Below are 18,501 nucleotides of genomic sequence, written 5' to 3' on the forward strand. Positions count from 1 at the left end.
TACATTTACAACAAGTTGCACATACAAAACATGAACACAGGACTATGGGCACATCTGAACCCTGAAGCAGACTGTGAATCTAAACTACTATAGTGATTACTATAGTGATTACTATAGTGATTATTTGAGAGAAATATAAATGGGAGATTTTTATGAAATAAATTCAGATGATTCTTTCAGAAAGCATAAGTGAGAAAAAAATATCATTCTTGCAGTTGCTCAGCTTGGTTGTTAAAAAAAAAAAAAAAAAAACACAACACTGAAAATATGGGTGAATATGCTGCCTGAACAGTGAGCGATGCTTCTGAAAGCCGAATGGAGTAAGGAATACAAAGACAAAGCTAAGAGGATGAGACTGCATTTTAAAGTGAACACAAACACAACACTAAGAGCTCATTGGGAAGCAAAATGCATAAAGAGTGGTAGGAGACACTTCTGTTACCAGGTAATACATCTCAACAGCGAATACAAAATGGCAATTTTATATCCTGCAAGAGCACTCTGAAACATTACTGAAATAGAAAGTAATTTACTGAATAATTACAGTGAAAAAGTTTTAATATCAACTTTGTATCAAAAGATAAGTATTTACATAGCTATCAGAAGGAAAAGGCAGGGTATGATTTTGGTAGACTCAGTGTCTGAAAATAAATCTTTTAGAGAAAAAAATACAGAGTATATCTAAATGTGAATACAAGAAGTTATCACCTTTTTTCTTCCTATATCCACATAACACAGGAGGAAGGAGATTAAAAAAAAAAATAAAATTAAATGAATCGAAGCTGATGAAGATTAATTTCATAGTGTTCAGCTCCATATATATAAGAAGTCTGACACAAAAAAATACAAGTACAGTAACTATTTAAATACGTCATTTACTCTACATTAGCTTTTGAAGCATCAGCTCTGGCAGTTACTACAGCAGCACACATTGTGTAGTAGTTCCACTGCAGTCCAATTTGTGCAGAAAACTATTCGACACTAACTCAGGCAGGCAAAGTTAGCCACAATCAAATTTAAAAAAAGGCAAAATAATAATAAAAATGGTCTTCCTCTATTAGGGTGTGAAATATGATAGTGTCTGCATAAAACTAAAGAAAGTGAGTAGTAAAGACTGTGAGTGAAATCATACAGTCCCAAATAGGCCTTGGGGTTCCTATGAAGTAGGAATTATAGAAAAAGGGAAAGTTGCAGTTGTTCAATTTATTTTGTTTAATGGCTTCATAAGGTTGTAGTAGGATAAAGGGGCATTACAAGCAAGAAGTAACTTCAGTGAGATAAAACCAGCTTAAAGGCAAAGCAAAAGGGAAAAGACATGAAAAGAGGAAGGAATGAAGGAAAGAAAAGAAGAGAATACCAGGGAAGAATTTACTGCCTGATGTGTCAGATTACACTCTCAGGTCAGAATAAGAGTGTAAACGAATCAAAAATGTAAACATTCAGCTACATCTGATTTTTCAGTGAGGGAAATTCTAATATTAGAAAGCTTGTAGCAGAATGCAAACAGTTGGTTTTGTTCCAGATAAGGATAGGTAGGGCAGAATTTGGGATCTAGAACTGACTTTAAAATAGATAATTCTCCTGTTGCTAGGTAGCTTACGTGTGTCAGAAGGAGGGAGGCTGCACACTTGGATTTGTGTGGGAGGACTCTACCAAACTGAATTCAGGCGTGGCAGAGAAGGAGAAAGATAAAAGATAACTAAACAAAGTTAATGAGAGAAAATAGAAAAATAAAGATAAAGCAGCTTTAATTCACACATTTCAAATACATCTCTCAGGTTGATTAAAAAACAGTAACAAAAACACTTAAACAAAAACCCCACACAACTCTGGTCACAGAACAATTTGAAACACAAACCAAGAGAAATAATATCCACTTACACCTAGCGGGGGAAGGCCTTCCACAATATTCTTCTTCCCAGACAAAAGATCAGACACAGGTCTCTTCTTTATCGAATCCTTCCTGACTCTGTATCTCCCTGACGTTGTAAGGTCAGATTCTGACATAGATGGCATAAGCAGTCCTTCGCCTCTTCTCTGTACCTGGCTTTCTACTAATAAATGAACCGGGCTCATTTCTTTTATTCTCTTTTCTGTCTCTGTAATATGTAATTTAGGCTCAAGAATATGCAAAGGGCCAGCAGACGAAGCAACAGAGCTATAGGGGTAGTTGAGTACAGGATCATGAGAATAACCACCCATTATGGATGAAAGTTGGGTTTGATCTTCAGGGAGAGGAGAGAGACTAGTACTAGCTTTGTTTTCTTCTTCAAATTCTTCTTCTTCTTCACTACTGTGAATCAGCATAGTGGCATCTGAAAGGGTTTTCTTATGGTCACAGCTCACACCTTCATCTTGCTCATTTTCTTTTTGTTTTGTTCTCTCCATCAGAATGTTGGGCTGTGACCCTTCCGAGATAACTCTTGGAAGAGCCACATCCGCTGCAGATGCTGACATGGTCCTCTCTTTTATTCTTATTCCTTCAAAGCTGGGAGTCAAGCCTGCTATTTCAATACTGTTCCTTTTCTGCAGCTGAGCATGGCGTGCCGATGTTAGAGGTTCACTGACTTCCTGTAGAGAATGTGCCACAGGCAGGCTGTCTTCCTGAAATGTCTGGACAGAATGATGCACTCGCCTCGTGATAAGATCCGGGTTGCTGCTGCTAATGTAGATATGTCGGGAAAGGTCCGGAGTACTATTTGCAGGTCTTGGGTATGGGTATGGGGGAGGAGGTCGATAGACTTGGGTCTTCATTATATTTGGTGCTGGATAATCCTGAGCCTGGAGCTGCACGTTTGTCAGCTCAGGCACACTGACTGCCCCAACAACCGGGCGCTTTTCAGCGGGATAGGGATAGGGGGACTGGCTATGGAAACTGTAGTTCAGGTTAAATGGGTAATGGTTAGATTGCGGGGAAGTGAAGTGTGCATGTTCTCTTATTTCAGGTTGACTGTAAACCAAGGCATCAGGCCTGCTGTAGGCATACGTATTGCTGATGTTGAGATTTCTCATTGAATGACTCTGCCTATCTGTGTGCACCATTCCCCTTTTGAGCTGTCTCATCACGGTTTCATAGTCTGGTGTGGGCCGATAAGAAGGTGGTATTAGTGCGCTGTGTCTGTGCGATGGGACATAATCAGTCCTGAGGACATCGCTTCCAGTAATGCTTGGGTTAGAGGACATAGGGGACGGCTGCAAGTAATGCTGTGGATTATTCAGGGAGTTTGTGCTATGTGCACTATAGACACTACCATTGCGGATTCGACCACTGTAGTCATGAGGGGCTCTATCCAAGCTAGTCTGAGAGTGACAGTAGTATCCATTCTGATTGCTCACAAAGAGGTTATCTGAAAGTAAAGTTTAAGAACAAGCTTTATGTCCAACACCTTGAACAATAAAGATATTCTCTATTAAGATGTAGCTAACTGAGGCTTAAGATTTTCAAAATCTCAAGTTGTTCTTAGCTATGTCTTGAATTGGGAAGAGAAAAAAGCAGCTTTTTTGGTGTTGTTGATACTAGAGGTATATACAACAGAATGAACTGGTATGTTCATTTAGATGATGCAAACTCCTACTGGAAAACATTATCTCAGTTTAAGGATGGCTTTCTTCAGTTTAGGATAGGTGTCCTAAGTTTAATTCTAATTTAAACAAATCTATATCATATTGTAAACCATTCTAATTGAAAGTAAGAACAGACATTTACACCAAGGTTTGTACTAACCCCATGAGATCAGCTTAAATTGCAAGAAAACAAACACACAAACAAACACACAAACACCCCCTCTCCTCTTCAAAACACTCTCAGGTCATAAGTAGATATAGACCTTTAGTATATATTAGCCCAAGACCTTTAAAAAAAATCAATTTAACATTTCTGCAGAAAATTTGGACACAGTTTAAACAACAACTATGTATTGTTTGCACATTAACATGTACCCACTCTGGTGGGTAAAGAAAATGTTTTAATAGTTTATGTACAATATACATTTAATAGTTTAACAATTACTTCATTGGATGTACAATTTGCCAAGCTTCAGAAAAGAACAATTAAGTCATTGTTTAGATGCCTCTCATGACCTAACACCAAGTTCATCATTGCACACTTACGTTACTGAATTGCGTAACAGCCAAAAAATCTTCTGTTTGTTAAAAATAACATTCAGAAGTAGGGTCTGTGCGTTAGAAATTACGAAGCATGACAGCATTCACTGTGTCCAGCAATGATTCCAACACCATATTGGAAACAATTCGGGTACATTCTGAATCTACATATCTGTACCTTTATGAATATTCATGCAACCATTTACATTGAAAATGTGCTCATTCCCTTACCAATGAGTTATTATGAGTATTTTTTGATTTAGCTGACTTGTAGGACTGGAAGGTCCCAATCAAAACTGAGGCAACTTTGCAAAAGATGAGATTAACCTCTCTAGGGAAGCAACTTTGTAAATTACAGACATTATTTGTAACCATCAAAAAAGCAGAGAAAGCAGCCATGATTCCACTGTGAAACTGCTTAGATTAGGAGTGTGCATTCCTTGAAATTTTTTTTTTCCTTTTTTTAAACAAATGTTCTCAGTAAACAGTTCTCAGCCTTTCAATTCCCAACCACCATGTAGTCTAGCAAACTCAGAGAGAAACTCAACTCATCCTACATCCTGTTTTTAAGCAACTATTAAGATCAATATTGACAAGGATCTCAGAATTCCATATCATACCAGTTTAGTACATAAACCCAAAAAACCTAGTCAGTTAAATTCATGCAAGGGACCACAATCAACAGTTGCTGTATTTGCTGTCATAACTACCTTTTCTCATATCCCACTTTTCACATCAGCCCACACACAGAGTAGCAGCAAGCACTTTAATGAGTGTTGCCATGCAAACCTGACCCATGGTCAGCCTGTAAATTTTGTCCAGCTCTAGCTAAATAGCTAAAAAACACAAATTACAGCATTCACCCTCTAACGCGGTGGGCTTCATGAAATTTAAATCACAAGATCTGTCTGTTTTCCACCTTGTTTAAAATTATTCAAGAATTAGAAATTTTCAAATCTGCTACAGATTACCTTGGGAGGATGCATATGGTTCAGTATAATGACCGTTGTAATGCAGCTGAGGTGGTGGAGGCATCATGTAAGCTTGAGGCTTGGGCTAAGAGAGAATGTTATTATTATTTAAAGAATTCAAGATTTATTTTAAATACAGAATTCTTGAAATGTACATGCATGCACAGGCACAGAGTCTAAGTCTTAAAACACTTCTCTAAATCTTCAAATAAGTTTCTCCTGAGAGGTCACACAAGAAATATATTTGAAAAAAACACAAAACCAAACAACCCAAGATACCTTGCCATCTGAGATATAGGAGAGTCTCTAAGAGACAAAGCAGTCACTCTAAAAATAGAAGTGTTTAAAATATTTTTCACTGTAATTATTTTAATTCCATTATTCAGATGTTTTATACCAGCTTTTTCTACAAGTCAGAAACAGTTTCTCACTTAGTAGACACTCGTCTTCTTCACTGCTCATCTTACTTCACTGAAGGAAAGTAATGTCTGTTTCATAGTCAATTTAAATCAATAAAAATGCAAATATGAAACTATTTGCTCTCCTTACCATAGACATCCTGGAGGAAGATCGCCTTCTAACAGGATTCACTGTAACAGGCTGGGTTTGCCTACAGAAGAAATATTATGGTGAGAAATTATTCTTAACAACACCAAGACTTATTTCAAACCTTGGAAAGTGCCTGCAAGGTCACTTAAAATCACTCTGCATTTCTTGGAGCTTTGTTAAACAATCCTTACAACGGTCTGAAAACGGAAGAGCTTGGCGCATAAACCACCATTGCTACTAGCAGAATCCTTTACATGAAGCATAAAAAGAAGGTGGCCCTGAAGCTGTGCAACAGGGCAGAAGGGGCCTAGTTCCAAATTTGAACCCCATGGGTAATCTCATACTAAAAGTTCCCTGTTCTACAAGACCATACATAAAGTTGTTTACAAGGGGTCCTTAATATTTGCAACATTAGAGAAACTAAAAAGCATGACTATAGTGCAATTTATATGCTCTAGTTTAGCTAACGTTAATAACTTTTTATAATTTTTGTAGTGCCTCCATGGTGGACTGTTCAGAAACCTTAAGCTCCTTTTCCCTCATCCTATAATGCACCTGTACTCTGCATCCTGCAGCAAGACAGAGGTCAAAAAAATTGCAGAGTTTCACAAATGCAGGAACTAACAGATTTTGGAAAGAAAGATGGTTTTTCAGCTCACCCTTTGGGAAGTGAAGGACGAGAAAGAATTGGAAAGCGTGGAAGGGAAAGAATGAGGGAAGATTTCTGAGAGCCCTCCTCAGGTGGAGAGTCCAGGGAATCTCTAAAGACAAGGTACATACAGATAAAGAAAAAAAAAAAAGCCTGAACTTAATACAGGCATGCATAAGACAGTTTTCAGCAGCAGGACCAGATGATAGAACGTTATAGAATAGAGATTATCAGAAAGTTTTTTTGAGGACTTTTCCTATTAATAAAACCATGTTGTGGTGAAAGGGTCAAAAGCAGAGAGTCATCATAAAGACTGACATTCAATACAGAACTACAGAACTCTATAGAACTGACATCATTCAGAATGCAATGCACAAGTCCCACAAATGCACCACTTCTACCAACACTTCTCAGTCCTCTCAAAAGGCAGCCAAGCTTACAAGTTTAGAGATACAGGGGCTATTTTACTCCAAATTAATCTTACTCTTCTAAGATGAGCTAGCATTAACCATGCTAGGGAGTCATCTGTGGTGCAAAATATTCCATTATCTTTCCAGCAGCCACAGAAAATTTTGCATCAGCACCTCCATAGATAGGTCGTTGGAGGCCTACGTACAAAGAGGAGGAATGGTGCATTTGGAAATCACTTTTTTCTTTTTATGCCAGGCTGTTCAGTGGGTCTAATTCTCTATTTTTGGCTGAAGTAACTTAACTGAGGGAAATCTGTACCAGTGGAGAAGAGTAGCTCAAATTCCACCCCTTGATTTACAAGTTGGAGACCAGCCCATTTAAATTTAATTTGATGAATTGTATTAAATTTACTTCGCACTAGTGCTACTTGAGCTATACAAATTCCATGGATATCCGAAGGACCACATACCTCTCAGCTGTCAATCCAGCACATTTCAGGAGTGCTTCACATACACTTCCCGCCCTTTTAAAGGCCTTCAGAGTGTCCTTTCAGAGCAGTTCACCCAAACACAGGCCAAACCCAATCCCAGTGATTCCAGCAAACATTCTAGCAATAGTAGCCTCCAAGGCAACTAACGTCTGTCACTGCACTGAGATCCAACAGCAGGGGCCAAACATTACTACTTTTGGTAAGATTTTCAGCGTTTAATATTGTCCTCCACTATGAACCACACTAAAGTGTAAGTTTGAGAAATTGATGACAAAAATTTTCTCAAAAACGATTAGGGAAAAAATACAAGTCATTAATTAGTATAATCTAAAAAGGACAGTATAGACATTACAGAGATTATAATAGACTTCTTTCTCCCCATGGGAGTTTCAAGGGCACCAAGAGTTCTGCTAATGTATTCTACTTACAGGCTGCATTTATTTAGTCTGTAAAATTTGTGTCTAGCTACACACATCCTCCACACATATTTTGCTGTTTCCATATCTTCCTGCCAAAAAAACAAAAACAAAATTTGCACATTAGACAAAATATGCATATCCATCACTTGCTCTCATAGAAGCCACTGAAATCTTTAAGATTAAATTGGTATTATCTGATTTTGTTTAAATTAACTTCATTGAAGTCATCAGATTTTCTCTAAAATCATATTTTGCAGGCCTAAACATACGCTTTAGCCTGACAATTTTATTAGATTTATGAAAGCTGAAAGAAACCTTTTGTTGTAGATATCTACTATAGCACAAACACATTTTGTAGTGTATACATATGATGCCATCAGATTCAACAGCTGCCTTCTTCACAAAGGCAAGTGCTAGATGCTACATGAACTTGATTCTGCAAAGCACATCGTGGCCCATTCCAGCACAGCTCTAAGAACATGCTCATCTTTAAATGCCGCCGACCCAACATTTTAAGAAAACATGCTATAAATTTTACTGGAATGGATGAAAATGTTTATGACCACCTGAACAAACCTTGTCAACGTACTACACATAAAAGGTCAGATTTAATGCCTTCTCCTTTCTGAAGCACTTTCCCTTAGAAAGCTAACCAGAGGCCAGATTATTACATTTGACTCACTCATATAATTCAAAGCTGCTAAACATATAAAAATAATTCATAGAACAAAAATTAGCAGTCAATTTGTGGCTTTATTTACTGATGTCTTAATGAAAAAAATCAAAAAAAAATTCACTCACAGTTTGGAATTGGATTGTCTCTTCTTTGTTTGCCAGCTCTAATGCGAAAAAGGATTTGTTGTGAGACATGTTGGCAATGTCATGCCACCTGCAGACAAAAAGGACAGAACATGACTTGCAAGCCCTGATTTTCAAACCATGGAAAATGCAGCTGAATTACAGAAGCTGTGTCTACAATTTAACTGGCACAACATTAAGTAACAGGCTAACTAAAACAATGTACGAATTCAAAATACTGACACAAATTTTATCATGTAACTCTTCTCTATTTCTTTTCTATATAATATTTGAACGGAATTATTGGATACTTTCCCAAGTGAATATTGCTAAGTAAACTGATGTGTACATCTTAGGACTTAAGATGTTGCGTTCATAGTTGCTCCTTTTGGACTCAATAAGTGTTTTGCAATGGACTGCATATTACACATTCATCTCTTAGAATTACTCCAGTTTAAAGGGATTAATCCTACAGTCAATACATGGAAAAATTTCAATGAAATTCAGTATTAATTGTACTGTAAGGACTACAGGACTATGTCTAGGTTTATCAAATGAATAAGCACACACCATATCTAAGAAACATCCATGCCAGTGAGGCACATACACAAAATGTTATTTATAAAATATTACAAATATATTTTAATAAAGAACAATACCAACCTAAATACAACAGGAGGCCGGCCATTTTTATGCTTCACAAAGATACCATCAAGGCATGCTCCAATGAATATGTCACTTCCTTGGCTGTCCTGTAAGAAGTTGCAAAAAAAAATACACACAAACAGAAAAAAAGTCTTTGAGAGCAAAGCTGCACGAGAAGCAACTAGTTTTACAATTTTGGAGGAGAGGAAGCGTGTGTGTTTTGTTTTGGTGGGGATGAGGAGGACAGGCTTATTGTTTGTTTATTTGCTCTTATTTTTGGCAGTAAGGAACCCTTTTTACATAGGGAAGAAAAGCAACTGAGACAAAAATCAGCGCCCCATTTACCTTTGCAGGGTAGGTCTCTTCACCATAGCCATCCATTCTCTCTACTTCTTGCATATATAACATTTCTGCATCAGGAGGAGTAAGGCCTCTATGAAAATTAAAACAACGAGAACATGATCAGCTAGTACAGTCAATAATCAAAAATCATGCTTGTTTTACTCTGAATGTCACTGTTAAAGCTTCAGAAACACCCCCAAAACACCCAGGCAACCATCTAGACAAACTGCTTCCATCTGTACCAATGGCTGATGTACTTGTCTCAGCCGTTTGATCTCAAAGATGACATTATCTCTACCTGAAAAATCTGTCACTCATTCTTATGTCTCTCAATACTTTTTCAATCATAATTCTCTCCATTCGTTCACTTTCTCTTCATGTCATGCAGACTGTTTTTCCTTTGCTGAGCCTTAACCATTTAATGTGGTTGCCAAAACATTTCAGAGATAAAGGGATTTGAAATTCTCAAACCTCTGTTTTAAAATAATACCAAAAAAAAAAAAACAAAAAACACATCAGTATTATTAACATAGTCACAAACACTTTTGACTGATAACTTGACAACAGAGAATTTAACTTTCCTTTGTCTTGGACCATCGAATTTAGATGCCTTTTACTTAGACCATAAGCATTCTGGCATGGTGACTGTCTCTACACTTCTGTTGCTCAAAGTACCTGCCAGCGTTGTTCATTGAGAAACCTCTTTACTGGGGTCAGCAACTTCATGTTGTAAACAAGTTTCAGAAACATTATACTGGTTAAGTCACAAAATTTACTTCTGTCCCATATTTTTAATTTTCAAGCAAAATCTTCTCCTTCATTTTAGCAGTTGTTAGTTCTGTTGTCTTTTCACTTTCATTCAGCAAAAATTTGTATTTTAACACAACTGTATCAGTGCAAAGCTCATTTAAATGAGAGGTGAAATTAGTTCAACTGCCTCCTGAGATACCCAACTTACTGAGCAATCATATTAAAAAATTAAGCAATAAAGAGTTCTGGAAACGTTACCTGTATTTCTGATGTAGCAAGGCAACTTTCTGTGTCGCTTCTTCCAATATTTTTTCTTCTTGTAGCCAACCCTTAATGTAAGATAGCATTTATAGAATGAACTACAAAATGTTCTATAAAATAAAGAAACTAGAGCCATTTTACACAGAGAAACCAACCCTTCACTCTAATTTTGGAGCTTAGATGCTGGATATTAGCCCAAATAAAGCCAAAAAGTACAAACTGTTTTGAAGTGGTTTTACTCACTTTCCTGTCTCTATTCCAACCTTCTTTTCAGTATAATATACAATAAAACTGAAAAGATCCTGCAACATCTTTGCTTCTGTACAATATACTATACCACATCTCACTCCAGCCTCAGAGAAAACTTCTTCTGAATTTGACTATCTTGGGAGCAGTAAACTAGATGGATCACGGCATCTTTAATAATGATTTGTATATATCAGTCTGGTATTGGGCTTCAGTACATAGGAGGGCTCTTCATAACACAGTGTATATGTGTTCAGCAATGCCAAAAAAGAATTTAAAGGAAGTACTTACCACTGGAAACAAAGCAAATCTTTGAAGAAACTCCTGAGATTCATACTGATCATAGTCTCCAAAATCAGCTAGGAAAAAAAAAAGTCTTGGATTCACACATTTGTAACAAAATAATTCAATACCCAATTAATTGCAGAAGGATCTCCAAGTAGCAAATCCCCATCCTATTGAACTATGATCTGAAAGTAAAGCAATGGAAGACACTAACCAGTAATGTTTATGAAGAGGAAAAGTAAAAATACACTCCATCTTTTTACCAGAAAAAATGATGAGACTCCTCATGGATACAAAAGGAGAAGAAATGATAAAACAAATACTGCTGCTCCAAGTTCCTTAGCTCCTTGGGTTTTTATTTGGTTGTTTTTTAATCACAGAACAGTTGAGGTTGGAAAGGGCCTTGAGACTACTCTCTCCCCCTGCCCAAGCAAGTCAGCTCCAGCAGACTGTCTCAGGGCCTTCTCCAGTCAGAGTTTGAATACAGAGGACGGAGACTTCACAGCTTCTCTGGGCAACCTGTTCCCATGTCTCACCTCTCTCACAGAACTAAACATTATGTTTAGATGAAAATGCATGTATTTCAATTTGTGCCCATTGCCTCTTATCCTGTCCATGAGTACCACTGAAAAGAGCCTGGCTCTATCTTCCTTACTCTCTCTTGTCTGATACTTGATTATAGACAACTGCACTCGCAGCACAGAGCTGACAAGCTGTTCTCACCACTGGGTCCTGAGTGGCTGGAGCACCCTGGACACTGCAGTTTCTGCTCACCAGCCTTGAACAGCTCCCTGCACAAAGACATGCAGAAAGTGGGACATAGAAGCTTTGACTTTCCTGATTCAAAGGTATGCTCAGAAAGGACGTACTAAAAGCACTGATTTTATGTCACGCCAAAGGGCATTCCAAAGAATTTGTTGTTACGTTTCCAAGAAAAAAGGAGCCAACATTTCAAAGAAAGTAGTTTAAACCAGAAAAGTTATGTACAGTCTCAAAAGAGAAACTGTTCTAAGGAATAACAGTCTGCAGGGAACAGTTTTTCCAAACCATATAAACATAATTTCCAAGTACACGGACCTTATTTACATTATCACAGATTCTCCCCTATAATGGTATAACTATAGTGACATTTAGGAATCTAATTTTTATTATGCATTAATGATTACTATGCAAGTTATTCATGATCAAAGGGGAGAACTTGTGACACACTAGACCAACTAAGCACTTGAGATAAAGCAATGCTTAGAAGCAGCCTATTGTAATTATTTCAAACAAATCATTCTTGAAATCAGTTCACTTAAAACAGCAAACAACTGCTTCTGTTAGTTCACTAGCTAAAATTAACTGACCTACCTTGTATAAGCTACTTCAGTCATTGGAGTGCATTAATTTAGAACCTGCACTTTTTCTAAGTTGTTTTTTTCATCACATTATCAACACATGCAGTTCTCTACCCAAGACTGAAAGAGGAACGTGTAAGCTAAAAGGATAAATATTTTCCATCTGGAAAGAGGATTATATCGAAAGATTTCTGTAAACAACTTACTGAGCAGAGAGACGTTTACACTGTCCAAAGATATGAAAATAATGAAGTAAGATTTTGCCAGTTGAAGACTATTAAATCCTGGCGTGGATTAAACAGATTCACTGTTATATAAACAAGGCACTAACGTTATTAATACTACTCCGCTGGTAACTATATTTTCAGAAAAACATCCTCACAATCTTTAATATGACACTACCAAAACACATAATTAAAACAAAACAACACAACAACAAAAAAACACCACTAAGTTGCGTGTACTGGCAGTGACTAAGTCCTCCTCAATTTTGGCAGTTTTATAATTGCTCCTAGATATACTGAAGTGGCATCCACATCATGTCCGCTGGAGTGAAGCAATATACAAACACAACAAAGCTGCTGCCATTAAAACCTGTTAACATGAGAGATTTAAGATTGAACAAGTAGGTTAGCAGGGAACACCAGACATGATCAGAACTCACAGACTGAGGACTGCTGATTTTTTATGTACTTTATCCCCTTAGACCCTAATGAGGAAAAGTAGCCATTTTCACGGAGGTATCAGAGAAAGGGATCTTCAGGAAAGATTTGAACATAGGAATTGTTAACAGCCTGGTGTACTAACTTGAAATAATCTTTGGTGTTGGGATACTTGGGACAAGAAGTGGAGATACTAGCACTACTCTACATTCAGATTTGCTTATTCATTAAAATATGTCCCTTTCTCTTGTGACAATGTCAGAATAAAGAGTCTTCAGTAACACAGATGAAAGCTCTGCTGGTGTTAGCAGACAGGTAGAGCTCTTGCTCCCAAAGGAATTCAGATGTCCAGGTTAAACCCAACTCCTGAAAATACATGTCAGATACCCAGGTACACTTCCGAGGGCTGTGCAGAAATACCAGCAAGTGCTGGGCCACTGATCCCACTGTTCCCCTCCCCAGCCCACACTTTGGGTGATGAAGTTCTAAGGAGCAAACCTTTCTTACCCTACTGAATGGAACTGCTGCTGTGTTTGTAAGGCTGCCGACTGAAAACAAAAATGTGCTTCATAGAAATGGAACGTATACTGGAAGCAACTACCTCTTGCATTTTTATTACAGCAAGGAAAGAGCTCTATAAGCAATAAACAGAAAGCGTGCAATAGAAAATACACCACCACATTTCCAAAGTAACACTAGCTAATTGGCATAATTGCCTTACTTACCTTGAACAGCTAAACCAGCCAAATGTATTGCTTGTTCTAGTGTGCAAGGAATGTTACCCTCCAAGATATCTTTCTTTAATTGCAAATAATACTGATACCTACATGGAAAAAAAAGAAAAAAAGAAAAAGCTAACATTGGCTTCTTAATTTCAAGAGACTACAGATTAACATGCCTTCATTTCCAGTTCCTCTCTGCATTCACTAGTCTGTGCAGAGGACTGTCTTCCTCATCATTCAGACCCAGTATTTTATGGTCTTTATCAACTTTTCCCTTCACTTACCTGCTGCAGAATCCAATCCTGCTCTGTCTTAAATCAAAGAATGTCCACAATTTCTGTCTACTAGCATAACCTCAAAATTGTTTATTTTTGTCTTGCCTCCTTAATATCCTTACCATCTCTTCTTTACAACGTCCAGTGCACTGTTGCTGCATTTCTGCATTCCCTTCGAATAAATCAAATATGCACATCCCTTCCATCACAATAGTTACTTCCATTTCTGCATTACAACTCCTGGGTACTCACTTGCGAGGCACCACACTTTTTTTTTCCTTTAATCTGACCTTTTCCTGGGTCATCTCTTGAACATGCAAGCACTACTAGGTGTACCATTTGTCCACAGCCTGAACCACTATTTTCTTTAATTATTCTGGCGCTTTCGGCCAACCATGGTGCACCCTATCTTAGCCAATATACGTTACCCCCAAACACCCCAAGACTTTCAAATGCCCGTACAGCCACACAGACTTGGCCAAGAAGGACATTTGTCTTCTGTAAGTCTAGTTTCAAAAGCTTCTTAACTTCTTCATATTGTATGTTAACTGTTGCGAAGTAAAGCTTTAACACTGAGAACACAGAAGCACATGCCACTCACATGCCAAAAGACAGATCTCTTCCTTCACTAAACTGTTAAATTCTGTGACGTTTTATAAATATTGTTTAGACTTTTCCTCGCTCCTACTTCAAAAAAAAGCACTATGCCACATGACACCAGATAATATCCTTATATAAAACACACAAAAATAGCTGGAACCAAACCCGAGCCTTAAAAAAAAAAAAAAAAAAAGGAAGGAAAAAGTCACAGCACATCGAGGCACTTGGGAAAAGAAATCTTCACCAGGCAAAATATAGAACATAGGCTCTTTCCATAGGACAGCTATTGAAAGCAGACATACAGACCAAGGATCATGACACTACCTGACAAGAGGGCAAATACTATCTCTTTTGTTTGTGATGCTCCTCTTCCTGGTACACACTAAACGTACCATTTGCTTAAAGATGCTCAATTTCATTTATATTGAAAAGGCCTGGAAAAAATCCTCCAACACACAGATTTCTCTGAAACTAATCCAGACTCTCACTATTGTAAATTAAAGCAAGTGCCATCCTCTAGGACATGAGTGCAAGGCTGCCATGTAAACTCTTGCAAACACACTGCAAAATTGCTGTTAAAGCTCCAGCATAATCACCACGTTCTTTGAATAAGTGCCAGAGAAGAATAATAAACGTTTTTTCAGGCAATGTTTGTAATCTAGTTACTGGTTTAATACTCACTTGTCTGTTAATAATGAAATCAGAACAACTAGAGACTTTAAGACACCAGGCATCCATGTATGGGCCCATAGGACTACTTGGCTAGTACACATGCTCAGCTTGATACTTCCTCTGCAGTTAGCACCATTGGTGGGATGTTCTCCAGATTCACAGTACGAATGGATACATGATAGCAAAGCTAATATCCATCTTTGTTGCCCAGTGAAAGTCAAAAACGATAAATTCAGGCTTAGCCAGAAGTTTGCCAATACAGCTGGTAAGTACCAGAAAGTACTGAGAGCAAAATAGGGAAAAGATCTGCATGTCCTTTCCACGGGTTGGACTTCCCCCAAAGCAATCTATTGCTCTTCAAAACAAAGTAAGAGACTGACATGAAGAGACTAAAACAGTTAAAAATCTGACCATGCCGAGTATTCCTATTATCAAGAACAGGTTTGAATAGATTCCTAAGACCACTGAAAAGTTCATTCTTTGCTTAGTTTATAACGTATTTTAAATAATCAAAAGGGAAATAAATATACAATTGGAACATAAATTCTGCCTAAAGTAATAATTTCAGTATCTAGAAAGGTTGGGGAGGGGAAGCAGACAATTTGTACATGAACTATACATTTTAGAATGCTGAAAACAAAATTACAGGCACGTGTAAGAAGTTTACCTGGTAATCTCCTGCTGAAGCTGAGAGACAGTAGGCACATAGAACACTACTCCAAAATACACAGTGGGCTCCAAGGCATATTTGTCCAGCTGCTTTTTCAGAGGCTTGTCCAAATCTACCCATCTGCGCTGGTTCTGCTTGTTGTAATACCACAGGCTGAAATACGTAATCTGAAAGAGAGGCATTTCAGTGATGAAACAAAGCTAAATAGATAAATGTGTTAGATAAAATACACTGCTACCTAGAAATGAAAACTTGAAAACACTAAAGCTGTAGGTTATTCAAAACCTAGAGAACCAGAGAGACATTTAATATCAAAACCAGGCGTCACTTCCAGATAAACAATCCATGTATGCACAGGCCCATCCCTAAAATGCTACTAAAACTGGTCTTTCATTTGCAAGCAGTCCCTGCCCCAGCTGGGGCAGCTCACAGATGTTAGCAGTAAGCATTCACGTGTAACGGGGAAATTGAGGGAAGCGAGGAAGACAAACAGAATAAACACACAGGACTGGGAAGAGCAGAGTAAGGCGTGTCTGACGAACCAGATGCTGAAGGACAAAAGGGCACAGGACAAGTGGTCAATCAAAGACAAGCTCATTAAAGCACACCTATGGCTATGGTTCATCCCACTGAGCAAGAAAACGAGCAGCTAAAGCAGCAATCTACCTTGCTTGAACAGAAAACTCTTGCCCACACAAAGACATGACGCAAATTGAAGCACGAGCTGGAACAGACTGCCCCGAGCAGCTGAGGGATGTCCTTCCCTGGGATGTGAGCAGGCAACTTCCTGAGCACCACAATCTACCTTTGATTAGACAACACAATTTGCTTTGAAAGGGAGTTGGACCAGACTATTTAAGTGATTTTTGTTTTCTCAATGCTTAAAAAACTGAATTAAAATGATCATTGCAGTCTAATTGGAGAATCAATATGAAGAAGATAAAAAAAAAAATGCTAGAATGAAGGCTCCTGCGTAACCTTAGTTGAGATTCCTTCTGCAAGTTGTAAGACAGCTCTGGTCCCACTTGATAAATACACAGGCCGTAATACAAGCATTGAGTTAAGTTAGAACTGTTCACAGAAGAGTGGCAGTTTTTCAGTCCAGTGAAAGATGTGTGGAGCAAAGGTAGTTTGATAGACAGGAAACAGCTTCATGGTTAGGAAAGTTTAAAAACCTCCACAGAGCAGCAGATTCCATTCCCATGTCAGAAACAGTTCTCTTGTAAAGCAGATTCCTTAAGATCCCTTAAGATGTTAAAATTGTAACAGTAGTGCCACAGAAACTCCACTCCAGAAAGGAATGCTTGTAAAAAAGGTGTATTTCTCTTTCATTACAAGACTTCTCACACTGCAGACACACACAGGAGCCAAAGTGAGGCTGTAATTCTGATGCTGTGTAAACCCCAAGTGCTAAGGATGTAATTTAAACACAAAGCAAGAGGGTCAGTGAACAAGAGGACCACCAATAAAACCAGCTAAAGCTGAACCATCCACCACGAGCTGCTGGACCTCCCTGGCTACAAAGAGGTGAGAAAAAGCAAGCCCACTGCATGGGCCCGGTCAGCAGGTAACCGAGTGCCAGACCCAAAACCTCGACCGCAGCCTCCGGGTGTGAGCAGAAGCCGAGCAGACACCGAAGCCAAACAGCAACAGGACCTACAGAAGTACGCCATCAAAGCTGAAAGATTTCTATAAAAGCTACCAGGTAAACACTTCTGGAAACCAGCTAAACATTTGTAAGCAACCCTCGGAGTAAGTTTCAGCTGCAGCCCTGGTGTATTTAAGCCTCAAAGAAACACCGAGTTGTAACAGAAAGGAAAAGAGAGAATGAGCACAAAGGCTGGTAACAGCACTGCTGTTTCATACTCTCCAAATTAAGATACTCCTGCTTCTACAACCTCAAGTTTAAACTTATTTTTAAGCCATGACGATCGCTTGTGCTGGTCCATTTCTGTAAAATACTGACCTTACCTACACGCAGAACTGAGTTGTTACTGGCACCGGACTAAGGAAAATGTTTCCCCATTTTAAAATCATACTCTGGAATCCAGCATATCTTTAAACAAGATTTTTCTGTCATGGTATTTTCCCTTAAAAACTCCTCCAGTTTGGATTATCAAAAATAAATAAAATACAAGCCAAGGTAAACACCGTGGCCCAAAACCCGTCCTATGACTTGTATGCAAACCTTTCATTTGACTTCAAGGGCAGAACTTGATCCTGTGAATTTTCAGAAGAACTCAGGCACCCTGGAATACTTGCACTGATTAAAATAGAATCCATTTTTATTCATTGCTAAAACATTTTATTAGTAGTAGCACAGGACAACACCCAATTCTAGAAAAGAATGTAATGACACAATTCCTAAAATATGTTAAGCTGTTAAGATTAACACTATTTCGAGGTTCATTTATTTTAGCGACTTATTCATCACCCAACCCCTTTGAAGAAAGTCAAATATAAATAAAAGGGACTTACCATTTCTGCTGTTGCTTTCTACCCAGCTGCCTTCTGCCACTACAGACAGCAACGTTAAGCCTTTTTGTATAATATTTCAGGAGTTACCAAGAACACAAAACTGTGAGAAGCCCGACATGGTGGCACAGCGGGCAGGGCTGCGGGTTGTTGGTGGGGGACAGG

General features: G+C 38.2%; 1 protein-coding gene across 5 annotated transcripts in view; it reads right to left on the reverse strand.

Annotated features, from left to right (window-relative positions):
* The window catches only part of PTPN21 (protein tyrosine phosphatase non-receptor type 21), a 46,434-nt gene that overhangs the window by 13,388 nt on the left and 14,545 nt on the right, over positions 1 to 18,501 (reverse strand). For all 5 annotated transcript variants that reach the window (XM_080593009.1, XM_080593008.1, XM_080593007.1 and 2 more), the window contains 11 exons: positions 15,859 to 16,028; positions 13,648 to 13,745; positions 10,927 to 10,994; positions 10,387 to 10,457; positions 9,382 to 9,469; positions 9,055 to 9,143; positions 8,395 to 8,482; positions 7,603 to 7,682; positions 5,625 to 5,685; positions 5,076 to 5,160; positions 1,882 to 3,347 (listed from right to left, as the gene is read on the reverse strand). In XM_080593009.1, coding sequence (XP_080449135.1) covers positions 1,882 to 3,347; positions 5,076 to 5,160; positions 5,625 to 5,685; positions 7,603 to 7,682; positions 8,395 to 8,482; positions 9,055 to 9,143; positions 9,382 to 9,469; positions 10,387 to 10,457; positions 10,927 to 10,994; positions 13,648 to 13,745; positions 15,859 to 16,028 — 2,364 coding nt within the window. The remainder of the gene's footprint in view (positions 1 to 1,881; positions 3,348 to 5,075; positions 5,161 to 5,624; positions 5,686 to 7,602; positions 7,683 to 8,394; positions 8,483 to 9,054; positions 9,144 to 9,381; positions 9,470 to 10,386; positions 10,458 to 10,926; positions 10,995 to 13,647; positions 13,746 to 15,858; positions 16,029 to 18,501) is intronic.

The sequence above is a fragment of the Anser brachyrhynchus genome (genome assembly GCF_964034855.1).
Source record: "Anser brachyrhynchus genome assembly, chromosome: 5".
Classification (NCBI taxonomy): domain Eukaryota; kingdom Metazoa; phylum Chordata; class Aves; order Anseriformes; family Anatidae; genus Anser; species Anser brachyrhynchus.